Genomic DNA, 18,485 nt, shown 5'->3' with positions numbered 1-18,485 from the left:
GCATTAATTTCATACTGATAATATATGTATCATTTTTTCCCTTAATATTACGTTTTTTTCTTCCCGTCTATATAATTTATTTTAATTTCTATCATGTCTGTGGGTTTTTACTGTATAATCATTGAGGTATTTTGTTGATGTAGTTGTTATATTTTACCAATAAAATAAAAATTCAAAAAAGCACACAAAATAAGACTTAAAAATGGAAGCTCTTGATTCATACCACTTTTTATCTTAAATGGTATTGAAATATTCCCTCTGTTTTCTGTATAATTTGCAATTAATTGATTATTATACTGCACACATGGTCATATATTTTAAAATATCATGAGATTTTGTAATAATAATTTCTTTTTTTTTAATTGAAATTTTTTTGAAAGATTTACAAAAAACAAAAAAAGACAACAACAAAAAACAAGACAACCCTCACTCAAACCCTCCCAAACCACCCCCTCCCTCCCCCCGAGCTTCCCAGAGCTGAATATAGGCTTAATTAAAATTTTAAAAATTCTAAAAAAAATAATCAACTTATAAGATAATTAACAATAAAATATATATAAGAATAAAAACATAAACATTAAGAAAAAAATACTTAAAAAAAGAAAAAAAGAAAGAAGAAAAGATATAAAAGAAAAGAAAAGAAAGAATACAATCTATAAAATACAAATTTAAATATAAATTATGAAAAAGCTAGATGGTATTTCTTTATAACCAATTTGTATTGTATGAAATTTATCCATTTTTCCCATACGGCAAAAAATTTCTCTTGTGATTGATCCTTTAAGAAAGCCGAAATCTTTGCCATTTCCACCAGATAAGAAACTTTAAAAAACCACTCTTGCAAAGTGGGCAAAGATTCCTTCTTCCAGTATTGCCCTACTAACAGCCTTACGGCTGTAATCAAATTTAGCATCAATATAGTCTCTTGAGTATCACAATCGGTAATAATACCTAACAAAAACCCACATCTCCAACATTTAGGCTGTAAGTCAGGATACATATGAGACATTTTTTGTGGATCAAGGTGCCATCTATAAAACATTTTATAAAAGTTCTCCCTTAGGTTCTGGGCTTGCGTAAATTTAACATTTCTCACCCAGATAATTTCCCAGGTATCCAATAGAACTGGTTCACCAAAATTTTGTGCCCATTTAATCATACAATCTTTAATTAATTCTGATTCTGAATCCACTTCCACTAGAACCCCATAAATTCTCTTAATATGAGTTCGCCTTTGATCTCTTACTTGTTTAAAGAGATTCTCATCTTCTCTAAGCAAGCCTATACTACTATCCATCTTCCATCTATCCACTATCTGTCTATATTGAAACCATGAATAGGTAATATTTTCATATACTAAATCTTCCGAAGATTTTAACTGCCAATTTTGACCATCCCATTTAAGTAATTGTGTATAAGAAACCCTATCCATTTTAACTCCTCTCCTTATCCCCTCTATTGCATGCCCAGGTATAGCCCATAGTGGTAATAATGATTTCTTTAAATCCAAAAATTTAAAGCCTTTTCTATATTTCTCTGTTTTAAGCTTCAGGTAAAATCCTCCAAGTTTTCCAAAAGTCATGCTTGATAAAACATAATGAAAATAATGGTTAACATTAAGCAGGCAGTTCAGATTGCTAAACTAGTTGGAATAACCTTTTAAAAATGCAGAATGGTTTGCACAGTTCCATTATCAGCAATCTAAAGATTTTTAAATATTTGAATTAATTTTGCCCATATTTTATGTGCAAATATTTCTCAGGCTCAAGTAACCTCATGTTGTAATCCAGGTTCTTTTTTCTTTATGAACTTTTAAAAATAAGTTATTTTGTAAAATCCTATAGTTTGATTAATATACCTATTTAAAGAAACAGAAAACATCTCACATAATTTAATAAAATAAATGTATTGTACTGTTATGCATTCTTTTCAAATTCCATCTACATCTAAACACCGTAAACTGTTAATGCAAGTAAATACTGTATCTACAAAAGATAAACATTAGGTGAAAACGTTATTAATAGATTTCAAAATTGATTTATTTTGTTGATTATTTCAACTATTTATGTTATCATATTTTCATGACTGAACTGATTCTTAAAGAATAATTCAAACCCAAAATTATTGCATCATTTTAAAAGATTATTTTTTTACATAGGAAAAACACATATACCAAACTTTAATTTCACACCATTCATCGCTTTACAACATTCTACAGTGAAGTCAATAAAGTCAAGATGGCATCCATGGATGTGCATTCGCTGAAGTTCCACCACTTTCTATGTACATCTCCCACACACAGATGCAAACAATGTGTGGAAAAAAGGGTAGATATTGTGATCACACAACCATAGCCATCATCTTGATTTGTTTTTTTTTTAATTTCTTCCCGCAGATACCTTGTATAACACCTAATAATTTTTGGTAAATGATTTTGTACCATGCAGGTCTGTCTAATGACAAAACAAGTAGCAAAAGGCAGAAAAACAGAGAACATTTGTTTCTCAAAAACACTGCTCCTGCTAAAGAATAAACTACGGCTCTGATGCTTTCAATCAAAGTAATTGCTAGAGATGCTGGATAACTTCTATGTCAAGAATTACAGTACATTAGGGAGCTTTTCCAATAAGGCAAAGTAGCAGCAGTTCATCATAGAGTTAATTCAATAAAATGTTTTCTACTTGGATTAACTGACCCAATTTTTCCAGACTCTTGAATGGGAAACAAAAGATGAAACTTGTATATTATATGGATCTGAAAGGAAGGGTCTGGGTGTTCCAGCTCGCTGAAGGCAGGCTTCTGTCCCTCTGTCTGGTTTCAACAAATGGTCTCTCATTAGATGAGTATAGTGGTCCTTAGGGAGGCCCAAGCTTGCTAAAATTTACATTACAAATAATTGTGCCCAGTTTGTATAAAGTGACATAGCTGGGATTTCATACTCTCACAGAAGAATGTATAGCTGGTCTTGCAGTCTGAAGACAAAATAATTTTGCTTTCCTGCTATTCAGAACTAGATAATACTACATTTTTTATCAGGAAAGTCCAGTCCTTTACAAAGAATCTGGATATACAAGATGAAGTAGATAAAATGTTTTGTATTTAAACAATACGCTCTTGAAACTTTTATTCTATCCATATCAGAAAGCAAACTGACATGATTTTTATTAATGTAAATATTAGGACATAACTGTTTTATCTCCCTCAGAGTCACTTCTCATGATAGGACAGCTATATAAATTTGAGAAATAAATAGAATTAATTATTTTCAAGTTTTCTGAATCCTACAAAGCAAAGATGCATATAAAATATGCGTTTATAGAAAATTTACAGTAAATTTGTACATAAATTATATGTAGGCACTGTTCAACTCTTAAACATGATTCAAATTTTGCTGTATAGTGATACAATTACACACACACATACTTGATCTTAGCCAAAGGCCAAGAAGCAATAATGATACAATTGTATAACTGCTTTATTTAAAAATAGGATGTTCAATGGAATATATACCCAAATAATTAATAATGATACAATTGTATAACTGCTTATTTAAAAATAGGAAGTTCGATGGAATATATACCCAAATAATTGTGCAAAGGTTAAGATCTCATATTTTTTCACTAGAACTAGATTTAATGAATAAACAAAATACCAATTCTTTTTTTTTTTTTTTTGTAGTGGGGAGAAGTAAGAAACATTTAAAAATGTGAAGGCGAGAGACAAAACAGGTTTTAAATATATAAGATACACATATTTTAATTTTTGTACCATAACTTACAGTTAATGTAATCTGACTTGATTTATTATTTCCAAATAATTATGCAAGGTAAAAATAATTATCTTGTGATATTTACTTTTGCAAATGGTGTGACCGATAAAAATTCATGTGCAATGGCTCAATTTACAAGAAATGAACTATTTTTCAACTTTTCCTTTTAGAGGCAACTTTTGAATTAAAGTACCTGATTATGAAATGGTCATCGTTAAATAATAATAATAATAATAGAATCGCTGCTCAACACTGTCCGTATATATAGCCAAGATATTGTAATGGAGTTTGGCTTGGACAAATGTGCCACACTTACTATCAAACAAGGAAAAATAGTGAAAACTGAAGGAATCAAGATGCCCCACGAAAATAACATTAAGAGTCTGGATGAGGAAGAGTACTACAAATACTTGGGTATCCTTCAAGCTGACAACATCAAGCACACTGAAGTCAAGAAAAAGATTAGAGGTGAATACATCAAGAGAGTGAAGAAGATCTTAAAATCCAAACTCAATGGAGGAAATACCATAAAGGCAATCAACACCTGGGCAATCCCAGTCATTAGGTACACAGCTGGAATAGTGGACTGGACTCAAGCAGAACTAAAAGCAATGGATAGGCAGACCAGAAAAATAATGACAATGAATCATGCCCTTCATCCACGCAGTGACATTGATAGACTTTATCTACCAAGGCAAATAGGTGGGCGTGGAATGCTACAAGTACATCAGATGGTTGAAGAAGAAAAAATGGCTTTGGAAGAATATCTGAAGAACAATGATGAAGATGCACTGAAATTAGTATATCAGGAAGGCTTACTGACTACTGGAGAGACCAAACTGGCCTACAAGAAAGACCAAATGAAGAACAGAATAGAGGCATGGGAAGACAAAGCACTACATGGCCAATACATTAAAAAAATAGCTGGGAAAGCAGATAATAATAAAACCTGGCAATGGCTAAGAGCAGGAAAATTGAAGAAAGAGACCGAGGGACTAATTCTGGCTGCACAAGACCAAGCCTTAAGACAAATGCATACAAAGTCAAAATTGAGAAGACAGCAACAGACAGTAAGTGCCGCCTATGCAAAGAAGCTGAAGAAACAGTGGACCACTTGGTAAGCTGTTGCAAGAAGATTGCACAGACTGATTACAAGCAGCGGCATGACAAAGTAGCAACAATGGTGCATTGGAAGATCTGCAAAAAATATCATTTGCCTGTAAGCAAAAACTGGTGGGATCATAAAATAGAGAAAGTCATAGAAAATGATAAAATTAAACTGCTCTGGGACTTCAGAATTCAAACAGACAAGCACCTGCAACATAACACCCCAGACTTAACAATTGTCGATAAGAAAGACAAAAAAGTCTGGATAGTGGACGTGGCAGTGCCTGGAGACAGCAGAATAGAAGAGAAAGAACTGGAGAAGATAACAAAATACAAAGACCTACAAATAGAAATAGAAAGACTGTGGCAAAAGCAAGCAAGGGTAGTACCAATAGTCATAGGCTCCTTGGGTGCAATCCCAAAACAACTGGAGCACCACTTGAACACCATTGGCATTGACAAATTGCTATTAGTCAATTGCAAAAGGCGGCCTTATTAGGAACTGCTTCCATCCTGCGACGATATCTGTAATACCATCAAACATCCACATCTGCCTATCCCAGGTCCTGGGTAAGGACTCGATAGGTAGACAAAATGCCAAATCCAGTCTGAACATCTGGCTGACTGTGCGATGATCGATAATAATAATAATAATAATAATAATAATAATAATAATAATAATAATTAGTAGTAGTAGTAGTAGTAGTAGTAGTAGTAGTAGTAGTAGTGTAGGAGCCTTCACTGCTTCTGGAGGCAGATTGTTTCACTGGTTAATTGTTCTAAATGTCAGGAAATTTCTCCTTAGTTCTAGGTTGCTTCTCTCCTTGTTAGTTTCCATCTGTTGCTTCTTGTCCTGCCTTCAGGCACTTTGAAAAATAGCTTGACTCCCTCTTCTTTGTGGCAGCCCCTGAGATATTGGAACACTGCTATCAGGTCCTCCCTCGTCCTTCTCTTCATTAAATTAGACATACCCAATTCCAGCAATTGTTCCTTATATGTTTTACTTGCTCTTCTCTGTACTCTTTCTAGAGTCTCAACATCTTTTTTACATCGTGGTGACCAAAGCTGGATGCATATTCCAAGTGTGGCCTTACCAAGGCATTGTAAAGTGATATTAATACTTCCCCCTTTATGGATTACTGCCTTGTCGTGGCGAAGGGGCTTGCGTAACTCAATGAAGCTATAAGCTATGCCGTGCAGGGCCACCCAAGACGGACAGGTTATAGCAGAGAGTTCTGACAAAATGTGATCCACTGGAGAAGGAAATGGCAAACCACTCCAGTATCTTTGCCATGAAAACCCCATGGACAGTACTAAAAGGAAAAAAGATATGACGCTGGAAGATGAGCCCCTCAGGTCGGAAGGTGTCCAATATGCTACTGGGGAAGAGCAGAGGGCTAGTACTAGTAGTGCCAGAAAGAATGAAGCGACTGGGCCAAAGCCGAAAGGACGCTCAGCTGTGGATATATCTGGTGGTGAAAGGAAAGTCCGATGCTGTAAAGATTTTTTCTCCATAGGAACCTGGAATGTAAGATCCATGAATCAAGGCAAGCTAGACGTAGTCAAAAAAGAGATGACAAGACTGAACATCGACATCTTAGGAATCAGCGAACTAAAATGGACAGGAATGGGTGAATTTAACTCAGATGACCATCAGGTATACTACTGTGGGCAAGAATCCCTCAGAAGAAATGGAGTAGCCTTCATAGTCAATAAAAGAATAGGAAAAGCAATACTGGGATACAATCCCCAAAATGACAGAATGATCTCAATTCGAATCCAAGGCAAACCATTCAATATCACAGTAGTCCAAATCTATGCCCCAACCACTGGTGCTGAAGAGGATGAAATTGACCGGTTCTATGAAGCCCTACAGCACCTTATAGAATTAACACCAAAAAATGATGTCCTTATCATCATGGGGGATTGGAATGCTAAGGTAGGAAGCCAAAAGATAACCGGAATAACAGGCAAGTTTGGCCTTGGAGAACAAAATGAAGCAGGGCACAGGCTAATAGAATTTTGTCAAGAGAATACGATGGTCATAACAAACACTCTTTTCCAACAACCCAAGAGACGGCTCTACACATGGACATCACCAGACGGTCAACATAGAAATCAGATTGACTATGTACTCTGCAGCCAAAGATGGAGAAGCTCTATACAGTCAGTAAAAACAAGACCAGGAGCTGACTGTGGCTCAGATCATGAGCTTCTCGTTGCAAAATTTAGGCTTAAATTGAAAAAAGTAGGGAAAAGCACTAGGCCACTCAGGTATGAACTAAATCATATTCCTGATGAATATACAGTAGAGGTGACAAATAGATTTAAGGAACTGGATCTGATAGACAGAATGCCTGAAGAACTATGGATGGAAGTTCGCAACATTGTACAAGAGGTAGCAACTAAAACCATCCCAAAGAAAAAGAAATGCAAGAAAGCAAAATGGCTGTCTGAGGAAGCTTTGCAAATAGCTGAGGAAAGAAGGGAAGCGAAAGGCAAAGGAGAAAGAGAAAGATACACCCAATTGAATGCAGAATTCCAGAGAGTAGCTAGAAGAGATAAGAATGCCTTCTTAAATGAACAGTGCAAAGAAATAGAAGAAAACAACAGAACAGGGAGGACCAGAGATCTCTTCAAGAAAATTGGAGATATGAAGGGAACGTTTCATGCAAAGATGGGCATGATAAAGGACCAAAATGGCAGAGACCTAACAGAGGCAGAAGAGATTAAGAAGAGATGGCAAAACTACACAGAAGAACTATACAAGAATGAGCTTAACATCCCAGATAACCACAATGAGATGGTCACTGACCTCGAACCAGACATCCTAGAATGTGAAGTGAAATGGGCCTTAGAAAATCTGAGCAACAACAAAGCTAGTGGAGGTGACAGTATTCCAGCTGAGCTATTCAAAATCTTAAAAGACGATGCAGTAAAAGTGCTACACTCAATTTGCCAGCAAATTTGGAAAACTCAACAGTGGCCACAGGATTGGAAAAGGTCAGTTTACATTCCAATTCCAAAGAAAGGCAATGCCAAAGAATGTTCAAACTATCGCACCATTGCACTCATTTCACATGCTAGTAAAGTTATGCTTAAAATCCTACAAGCTAGACTCCAGCAGTATGTGGATCGAGAACTACCAGAAGTACAGGCAGGATTTCGAAGAGGCAGAGGAACTAGAGATCAAATTGCCAACATACGCTGGATCATGGAGAAAGCTAGGGAGTTCCAGAAAAACATCTACTTCTGCTTCATTGACTATGCAAAAGCCTTTGATTGTGTGGATCACAACAAATTGTGGCAAGTTCTTAAAGAGATGGGAGTACCAGACCATCTCATTTGTCTCTTGAGAAACCTATATGCGGGTCAAGAAGCAACAGTGAGAACTGGACACGGAACCACTGATTGGTTCAAAATTGGAAAAGGAGTCCGGCAAGGCTGTATACTGTCGCCCTGCCTATTTAACTTATATGCAGAGCACATCATGAGAAAGGCAGGGCTAGATGAATCAAAAGTTGGAATTAAGATTGCCGGGAGAAATATCAACAACCTAAGATATGCAGATGATACCACTCTAATGGCAGAAAGTGAAGAGGAACTAAAGAGCCTCTTGATGCGGGTGAAGAAGGAGAGTGCAAAAGTTGGCTTGAAACTCAACATTAAGAAAACCAAAATCATGGCATCCGGCCCTCTCAATTCCTGGCAAATAGATGGGGAAGAAATGGAGGTAGTGACAGATTTTATTTTTCTGGGCTCCAAGATCACCTCAGATGGGGACTGCAGCCAAGAAATTAAAAGACGCTTGCTCCTGGGGAGGAAAGCTATGGCAAATCTAGACAGCATTCTAAAAAGCAGAGACATCACCCTGCCAACAAAAGTGCGCATAGTCCAGGCCATGATTTTCCCAGTTGCAATGTATGGCTGTGAAAGTTGGACCATAAGAAAGGCTGAGCGCAAAAGAATTGAGGCCTTTGAACTGTGGTGCTGGAGAAGACTCCTGCGAGTCCCTTGGACTGCAAGGCGTTCAAACCGGTCAGTCCTAGAAGAGATCAACCCCGACTGCTCTTTAGAAGGCCAGATCCTGAAGTTGAAACTCAAGTACTTTGGCCACCTAATGAGAAGGAAGGATTCACTGGAGAAGAGCCTAATGCTGGGAAAGATTGAGGGCAATAGAAGAAGGGGACGACAGAGAATGAGATGGCTGGATGGAGTCACTGAAGCAGTAGGTGTGAATTTAAATGGACTCCAGAAGATGGTAGAGGGCAGGAAGACCTGGAGGAATGTTGTCCATGGGGTCGCGATGGGTCGGACACGACTTCGCAATTAACAACAACAACAACATTAATACTTCACATGATCTTGATTCTATCCTTGTGTTAATGCAGCTCAGCACTGTGTTGGCTTTTTTGGCAGCTGCAGCACACTGCTGGCTCATATTTAAGTGATTGTCCACTAGGACTCCAAGATCCCTCTCACATTTACTACTATTGAGCAAGGTACTCCCTGTATAATACCTGTACATTTGGTTTTTCTTGCCTAAATGTAGAACTTTACTTTTTTCATCATTGAATTTCATTTTATTAGATAGCGCCGTGTTCAAGTCTGTCCAGATCCTCCTGTATCTTACGCCTGTCTTCTGGAGTGTTGGCTATTCCTTCCAGCTTGGTGTCGTCTGCAAATTTGATGAGGTTCCCCTTCTATCCCCTCGTCCAAATCATTGATGAAGATTTTGAAGAGCACTGGGTCCAGAACAGAGCCCTGTGGCACCCCACTACTTACTTCCATGTAGATGCGGTTCCATTGAGGACCACACACTGAGTACGGCTGGTCAGCCAGCTATGAATCCATCTGGTGGTGATGCTGTCTAACCCACATTTTTCTAACTTATCAAGTAGTAGGTTGTGATCTACTTTATCAAATGCCTTATTGAAGTCCAAGTAAAAATTATTTTATAGATGTCACATTTTTATTATAAATTGCCTAGACCAGTGGTGACGAACCTATGGCACAGGTGCCAGAGACGGCACTCAGAGCCCTCTCTGTGGACACGCGCTCCGTTGCCTCAGTCCTAGGCCTTCAGCTGGATTTTATAAAACCTTTTTGCTTTAGGCCTCCACCGCCGTGTGCAAAAAAAAAAACGTTCAATCAATCAGTCAATTTCAACTTCTTGTGGGGAAAAGAAAAGATCTTGCAAAGTTGGAATTGATTGATTGAACTTTTTAGTCCCACCCAGTCTGCTGTTACCACTGCAGCCATGCCCACCCAATGGGCCACACCCACCCAATGGACCACACCCACCCGGCACCCAACGATGCATAAGTGGGTTTTGGGTTGCAGTTAGGGAACTCGGTCTCTAAAAGGTTCGCCATCACTGGCTTAGACATTCCTGAGAATTTGGAATATGCAAAAATAAATTTAAATTTAAACCAACATACAAAGACATATATGTGCAATATACTGTTATATAAATTTATATTCCTACAGATACTTTCTATACTCAGCTGTTTTTCTGATTAGAACAAAATATGCTTTAGGTCCTTTTATCTTGGACATTCAGCAGGTCAGCGGTTCAAATCTCACCGGCTCAAGGTTGACTCAGCCTTCCATCCTTCTGGGGTAGGTAAAATGAGGACCCAGATTGTTGGAGGCAATGTAAATATATATATACATTGCTTACTGGTGTACACCACTTAGAGAGTGCTTGCACTTAAAGCGGTATATAAGTCTCATAAATAAATAAATAAATAAATTATACAGTGATAATTGGATCAAGCCTAAAATGAATAGATTGTGATCAGAACTTTAAATGAATATCTTAATTAAGGCACCTCTATTGCTTCACTTCTGGTTATTTAATTCATTTATTACATGAAGTTGTAAAACTAAGAACTACAAATCCACTTTTATTTCAAAAATTGTAAATTTTAAAATAAATTTGTTCAAATGAAATTTAAAATAAAACAGTGAAAACACTTCAGCCAGATGTTATGAGCCATAAGGTTAGCTTTCTGTCATATGAACACAAAGTCTCACTATGAACAGATTCATCAAATTGTAGCTTTTAGTAATTTTGGGGGGTATGCAGGGAATATATGTGACATCTGATTGAGATTCTGATGGCAAGAATTATAAATGTTTCCTTCAATTCTTCAGCCACATATTAATTCTCAATATTTATGTTATAATGCCCACACCATCTCTGATTTATGCAAACCTCATGGAAGCCACCATAGATTTTGGTTTCAGTTGAAGGAGAATATTTATAGCTCAGGGTTGAAATGAGGGGTCCTTGGTGCTCTCTGAGCTTGCTTGTTTTCTTGCAGACGTTTCATTGCCCTAAGTAGGTAATGGATTTTGGTTTCATTTATCTGATTACTCAAGCAGTTTTGAAAATGCAGGATGTCAGTTCTGTACAGAAATATATTTATAAGCATATATTTACTGAATTCTTCAGAAGTGTGAACTGCAGCAACCATAATATGAATATGAAGTATGCAAAGTCACAATGTAATTCAACCCAATAATATTTTACACTAACACTACCCCAGCATCAGCCTTCTAATGTTTCAAACATTTTCTTGCTCTGTTTTTCTATCCTTTCTTAGTGCTTGAAAATTTGTTTTAATTTTTTCTTGATGTTTTTGTACTTTGTTTTAAAATACAATTTTATTTTAAAAGGAAAAACACAGAGAAAAAGAAGAAAAATGATAAAATATGGATATCAATGTAAAGGTTTGCAGAATAATATAAAATAAAATTAAAAGCTAAATACAAACTAATCCATTGAAAAATATATCTCACTTTTATTCTTATATATAGATAGGTTCACAACAATACTTTTTACTGATGATCACCAGTAAGGAATAGCATCAGCAGATGTAAGATGTGTATCACTATAAAGAAATGAATGAAGCAAACTTGGGTAAGAAGCACCTAGGTTGACAAAAAACCTGACAAAATGGAGACTATATTAAAATAGCTATGAAAGGTTTATCACCTGTATAGTGTATGGTACAGAATATAATAAAAATATCTTCACTATGTTTAAAAATTAGAGAATAAATATTTTCCAGATAGGGAATAAATCTACTTATAAGTTTACTACATGCATTTCTCTTATGCACATATCTATATTGGGAGGGATAAGAAAATCCAGTTTCTGCTAAGAACATCTTATGCAATGTTAGTTGTTTTACTACAATGAGTTTCATATTCTGTTTGCCATGAATAATTGATAACATGGCTATTCCATACCTAAACAGGAAACATTCTTGCCCTTTGAGGAACTTTAACACTTTCTATAAGAAAATTTTATACGGTAGTCATTTAAAATACAGAATAGTCCTCAATGAAAGATTGAAAGGCTTATCTGTTTTCCTACATTTCCTTCACTGACAGCTATCCAGCAATCAAATGTCACCTGGAAAACAAGCCACTCTGATACCATTCTGCAAATTCACTGGCAGACATCTGCAGTGATGCCCCCATGCAAGTATGACCTAGTAGTATTCTGTTTATTATAGAAGGGACCAAATTACTGCCCTCTAGATATATCAGACTACAACTTCCATGACCGCTTGCTAGATAGTAAGACTGATGAGAATTGGTCCAAAACATCTAAAAGGCATCATATTGCCCATCCCTACTTAATTTCTATTGGATGCAGCAGTCTTTTCTTCCTCACTTGATTCAATTTTCTAAAATAAAGTGACTTACAAATGATTCCAATGGCTATAGAAGTACTATTCATAGGATAGGAAGAAAGCTCATTAGAGAAGTTTAGATTAATTGATGGTGCTATACAATCTTAGTTATAGAGCATAATTTAATCCTCTTATTAATTATATACTTTAAATCACTGTTCTGAATTTTAAATGTTTTAAGTAGAAAGGCAGAGGAAATCTGATAGAAGAGATCAAAGCAAGATCATAGATGGCACTGAATATAATGCAATGATGTAATTTCAGGAAAGTCAACAAGGAATCCAAATTCAAATTAATCTATATCATACCACATCAAGAATCTCCAAACCATGTCCTGGACTAGACATGTTCCAAAAGTGATGGATGCCATATAAAGATAGAGAGACACTTAATAGGGTATGCTTGTCTCATAACTAAGAGCTCTTGATCTAGAGGTTAATTGGATCACATGGGACAAGTGAGAGGAGAAATTAATACACCTTAGATGGTTTTCATTTTTTCCTTTAGCCCTTTTTAGAAGTGAATTTATACATCACCATTCAACAGGTCAGTATGTGGAAATGTGCACAAGTAGCACAGGCAAAAGAGACCTTCCTCTGTAAACATTGGCATTAATGAACAAGGCATTGGTTGGGATGAAGCCCTGAATTTTGTTAGACAGTGATGTCAAAGATACGACTGCCTTTGTTTATTTTTAATGTACTTAAGCCTTATGTGAGAGACTATTATCAACTTTCTTAGCCCTGGAAATCCATGCCAAGAAAAGCCTAACCTGCTGAATTTTGGAATTTTTTTCAGCAACTATGAATATACTTTGCCCAAAGTGTGTATGGGGGGGGCAGGGGGAGAGAGAATAATAAAATGCAAGCTAGCTTCTTGTGCCTTTAAGTGAAAGTGCTTGTAGAATGAGAGCTGCTTTATTGATTTGTTCTTCTTTTCCATATATTATAGTCCCTATTTAAGTTTAGTCTGTAGAAACTAATCAAAAGATTGTTTTAATAACTCTTCAGAGAAAGGGGAAAAACATAACAAAAATAGTTCAGATATATGTTCCAGGAACATAAATATTATCTAAAATCTAGGGATTAATTGCATTTCATTGTTCCACAACTGAAATTTTAAATAACTCTCTGGTTATTTAGAGCCATAATATGTATTCACTACTATCTTTAAAATCATATCAATGGCAAGGACTGGTCTTAAATTTGCACACAAAATTGCTTTCTGCTGAACTTCATACAAGAGCAGAACTTTGTCATAGGGATATGTATGCTTTGCCTTTTTTGTAAGATATCCATAGACACAGCAATAATAGATACACAGAGAATTTCACATCACTCAAATTGGGTACTTATTCTTCCTGTGCCCTATGAGCAGGCATTTCATTTTCTATTTTAATTGCCCATTACAATTAATTTTTCCACTGGGCTCTGACTAAGCTGTGTGAGTTTGTTTTCCTATATGGCTTTCTGAGTACCTTTTTTCTCTATGTGCAGTGAATGACACTTGTACTCATAACAAATCAAGCATCCCACTTGCAGAAGGCATACACAAGCCTCCAATAAGTGTACAAGATACAGATAAAAAAATCCAAGCTTTTCAATAAGGAATAAAGTTGCTTCTAAAGAGAAAGAAGAGGTCAATGTAGGAATACAGGTAATCCTTGCAGAGTAATTGCCTCTTTTAGCAACTATTTGCAGGTAGGACAGTGATGAAAAAGTAATGTTCTTGCATTTATGGCTTCACATGTCTGTAAAACAAAGGAATGCTGAAGTAAGACTGTAAAATCATGAAGTTTCACTTACTGATTGCTTTGTTTAACAATCAAGTTGCCAGTCCAATGGTGGTGATTAATCAAGAACAGCATATATATTTAGCATTATATGAATGAACTACAGCAAGCCTTGGGTTTACAAAACTCTTTAATTTAACTGCGAGGTTACAAGGATATTAAGAGCATCACTTCCAGTTTTGTTCCCTAGATTATTTAATTTCATCTTCATAATAAAATGAACTGTGATTAGCAATTCAATAAAGGACAGAAATCTAAGTTGCCTGTATTCTTAATCTTGCTTTCACTAGAAGCACCTATATTAAGTGTAACCCCATTTTAAACAGACATTTGAGTTTTCAGTCTACAGCCCTAATACAGCCTGCAAAAAAGCACTATTTGGCCTGGAAGTCATTTCGGAATCTTAAGGGTAAGTGTACATTTTGAAATGTTTTAGCAAGTGGGTTTTTTTTTTTTTTTTGAGATGTGGAATATAGTGCCTGCTTGTTTTTATTTTTCAAAGGAAAATTCTATAGACATCTCTAATTTTACTTCTGTGAAAATGGGCATTTTCACCAGAGCAGGTATGTGATTGGACAACTGTAGGCCTATCTCCTCCTGTTTCTTATGTGATTTATTTTTGTTAGTGATTTGCCTTCTCAATTTTTCTCTGTGAAATGGATAATTTGCTATTGAAATTCATAGCTTAGGATATGAGACTGAAGTCAAAAACCCTTGATTCCCAAAATCCAAGAGAACGAATACAATACAATGTTATGTAATACTACAGTTCACTATGTTCAATGAAATTTTTTCCATGGTAAGCATACATAATATTATGTCATTTATAGCCCTGTGTTGTATTTCTTCTTATAGCCAAATATTATGTTACTCTTATCTGTTACACAGACATTCTTTATTATAATATTATTATTCAGTTTTATGTCAATTTTTCTCATTCCCAATGCAATTAACATCCACAATTCAAATTTCTGTTGCAATAGTCTTAAGAACCGAATAACTAGTTTGTATGAGGAATTGCTAAACTCCTGCTCTAATAAACATTGTTTCATGTGGCAGGTGCAAGAAATATCTTATTTCACTCAGGGCATCTTGCTTTTCACATTCCTTTTGTGGTTAATGCTTGTAAACACAAAACAGTTTGTTATCTGTTTTGCTTTCACATCTAAGTACTGAATATTAACTGACAAGTTCCATTGTAACTGAAGAAAGTTAGCTACTTGAGTCTTCTGATATAAGTCAAGTTTGCTTATTTCTTATTCTCAGTGTAGAAAAATATAAGCTTAAGCGTAGGCAGTCAAAAGAATTAAAATGCAATTAATTACTTAATATTCACTGACTCACTAAAAGTAGAGAAGGTCAGGCACAGGACTGTTTTGGAAATCCATAAATTGGGTAAATATTAGTTATTTGATAAATATATAAAACAATCAGAAAAAAACCCAAAATGTGGCACCATGCTATCAATCTATTTTCCTAGCAACCATATCTCTCTATATATTACTACAATACTAATTCAGACTAATCCTCCTTATTCTCACTGTCTTCTTCATGATTCTTTTCAGTTTTTCTTTTGTTTTAGGGGTTGATTGTTACAAAGTTTTTTTCCTATTTCAACATACCTTAGGATTTACTCGACATACTGAGTATTTTGATTCCATTGTGTTGACATGGGAATGTTGCATTTGCTATAAGAAAGATCCATTTATCAATGTCTGTGTTTTTCTGTACTGCTGCAACTATCAAGTAACTCTAATTCAGGGGAAAAAATATATTGGATACATTTTCTTATCCTGCAACAACATCAAAGGCCACGTGGGTCACTATGTATATATTCACACATACCCTTGTTTGGCCATTTCTCCTATATTCATTTTTAAACCTGATTATACTCACCATTCTTTTGCTAACAATTTTTACTGTTACCTATTTTTATTTGCACATGTTCTGTTTTTATCTAACAGAATGAAATTCAATGGTGAAAAAAGTAAGGTTCTACATTTAGACAAGAAAAACCAAATGTACAGGTATTGTAGAGGGAGTACCTTGCTCAATAGTAGTAACTGTGAGAGGGACCTCGGAGTCCTAGTAGACAATCATCTAAATATGAGCCAGCAGTGTGCTGCAGCTGCCAAAAAGGCCAACACAGTGCTGGGTTGCATTAACAGAGGGATAGAATCACGATCACGTGAAGTATTAATACCACTTTACAATGCCTTGGTATTGTAAATACTGCATCCAGTTTTGGTCACCACAATGTAAAAACGATGTTGACACTCTAGAAAGAGTACAGAGAAGAGCAACAAAGATGATTAGGCGATTGGAGGCCAAAGCATATAAGGAAAGGCTGCTGGAATTGGGTATGTCTAGTTTAATGAACAGAAGGACGAGGGGGGGCATGATAGCAGTATTCCAATATTTCAGGGGCTGCCACAAAGAAGAGGGAGTCAAACTATTTTCCAAGGCGCCTGAAGACAGGACAAGAAGCAACAGTTGGAAACTAATCAAGGAGAGAAGCAACCTAGAACTAAGAAGAAACTTCCTGACAGTTAGAACAATTAATCAGTGGAACAACCTGCCTCCAGAAGTGGTGAATGCTCCAACACTGGAAGTCTTTAAGAAGAGACTGGACAGCCATTTGTCTGAAATGGTATAGGGTTTCCTGCCTGGGCAGGGGGTTGGACTAGATGACCTCCAAGGTCCCTTCCAACTTTATTATTATTATTATATTATTATTTATTTATGAGATTATTTATTTATGAGACTTATATACCGCTTTAAGTGCAAGCACTCTCTAAGCGGTGTACACCAGTAAGCAATGTATATATATATATATTTACATTGCCCCCAACAATCTGGGTCCTCATTTTACCTACCTCGGAAGGATGGAAGGCTGAGTCAACCTTGAGCCGGTGAGATCTGAACCGCTGACCTGCTGAACACAGTCAGCTAAAGTGGCCTGCAGTACTGCACTCTAACTGCTGCACCACCTCGGCTCTTTTATACCTAAGAGATACCTTTTAAAGCTTCTCTTCCATTTTTACTGTTAATATATTCTAATTTCTCAAGTGAACTTAGCTTTTGGATTTTTTGCATGTGTATGTGTTTCTACTGTGTCATTTACTGCTTCATATGTAGTTCTTTGTTTTCTAACTTTCTCACCACTGTCTTTTCAAGTATCTTTAAATTCTTGTACATGATTTTTCCTCTAGACTGCGTATTATAAAGGTCCTAATAAGAAAGTACTGAGTAGCAACTGAGAGGTGCTATGCACTGCAAGAATTCAAGTTACCCAAATTCTGTGCAAAAACTGCCAACAAAATGTACAGTAGATGACAGGTTTATGAAAAAAGAGACATTTGATGTTTTTACTCCAACATTTGATCTCAACTAGTCCAATTAAATAGCTAAATTCCCATGAATGTCACTATAATCTAAACAGAAAGATAAAGCAAATGATACCATTTCTACTTACATTCTTTGGACATTCCCACTTCAAAGCACTTCTGCAGTCTGCAATATTGGCAGCGATTCCTAGTGACTTTGTTAATAACACAGTTCTTATCTCGGTGACATGTATAAACCATGTTCTTTTGAATGCTCCGGCGGAAAAAACCCTACAATCGATCAAAAAATAAAAATGAGTGAACATTGTTATTGTCTTGTTCTGTGAAGTGATAGAAAGTGTCACATCATGATGCAATTTGATAACATTCGAGCTTTAAAAATATTCAACATTCAACAATAGAAAACTGTTTTTTTAAAATAAACAGTAGCATCTAATATCTAAAACAGACTATCAGCAAACAAAGGATAATGTTTAGGAAATTGTCTTGTATCAACCTGGTGAAGGAAAAACTGAATGAAACAAAGCAAAACATTTTCTATCCATTTATAACAATAAGTGAGGTACAAATGAATAGGTCAAGAGGAAAGAGAACTGGAGTAACTGGAGCTGAAGTAAGAAAGTTAAAAGAATAGAAGACCAAGCAGTATACGGACATAGCAAAACCAAAAGGTATAGGGAGACATAGTTAATGTACATTCTGTGTTGGCTTATGTAGAATTTTTATTCTTTTTTTCAATTAGGAATTATTTTAAATAGATA

At 35.8% G+C, this 18,485-nt stretch overlaps 1 protein-coding gene across 13 annotated transcripts in view; it reads right to left on the bottom strand.

Annotated features, from left to right (window-relative positions):
• The window catches only part of RARB (retinoic acid receptor beta), a 458,555-nt gene that overhangs the window by 40,235 nt on the left and 399,835 nt on the right, over nucleotides 1–18,485 (bottom strand). For 12 of the 13 annotated variants that reach the window (XM_039343681.1, XM_039343683.1, XM_039343682.1 and 9 more), the window contains one exon: nucleotides 17,853–17,994. The exons of the other annotated variant lie outside the window; for it this stretch is intronic. In XM_039343681.1, coding sequence (XP_039199615.1) covers nucleotides 17,853–17,994 — 142 coding nt within the window. The remainder of the gene's footprint in view (nucleotides 1–17,852; nucleotides 17,995–18,485) is intronic. 13 annotated transcript variants of the gene reach the window in all.

Source organism: Crotalus tigris, unplaced genomic scaffold (assembly GCF_016545835.1).
Source record: "Crotalus tigris isolate CLP2741 ecotype Arizona unplaced genomic scaffold, ASM1654583v1 scf7180000017871.4482833, whole genome shotgun sequence".
In the NCBI taxonomy this organism is placed as follows: Eukaryota; Metazoa; Chordata; class Lepidosauria; order Squamata; family Viperidae; genus Crotalus; species Crotalus tigris.
The sequence above is the reverse complement of the archived record's forward strand: the minus strand, read 5'-3'. Positions and strand labels throughout refer to the sequence as shown.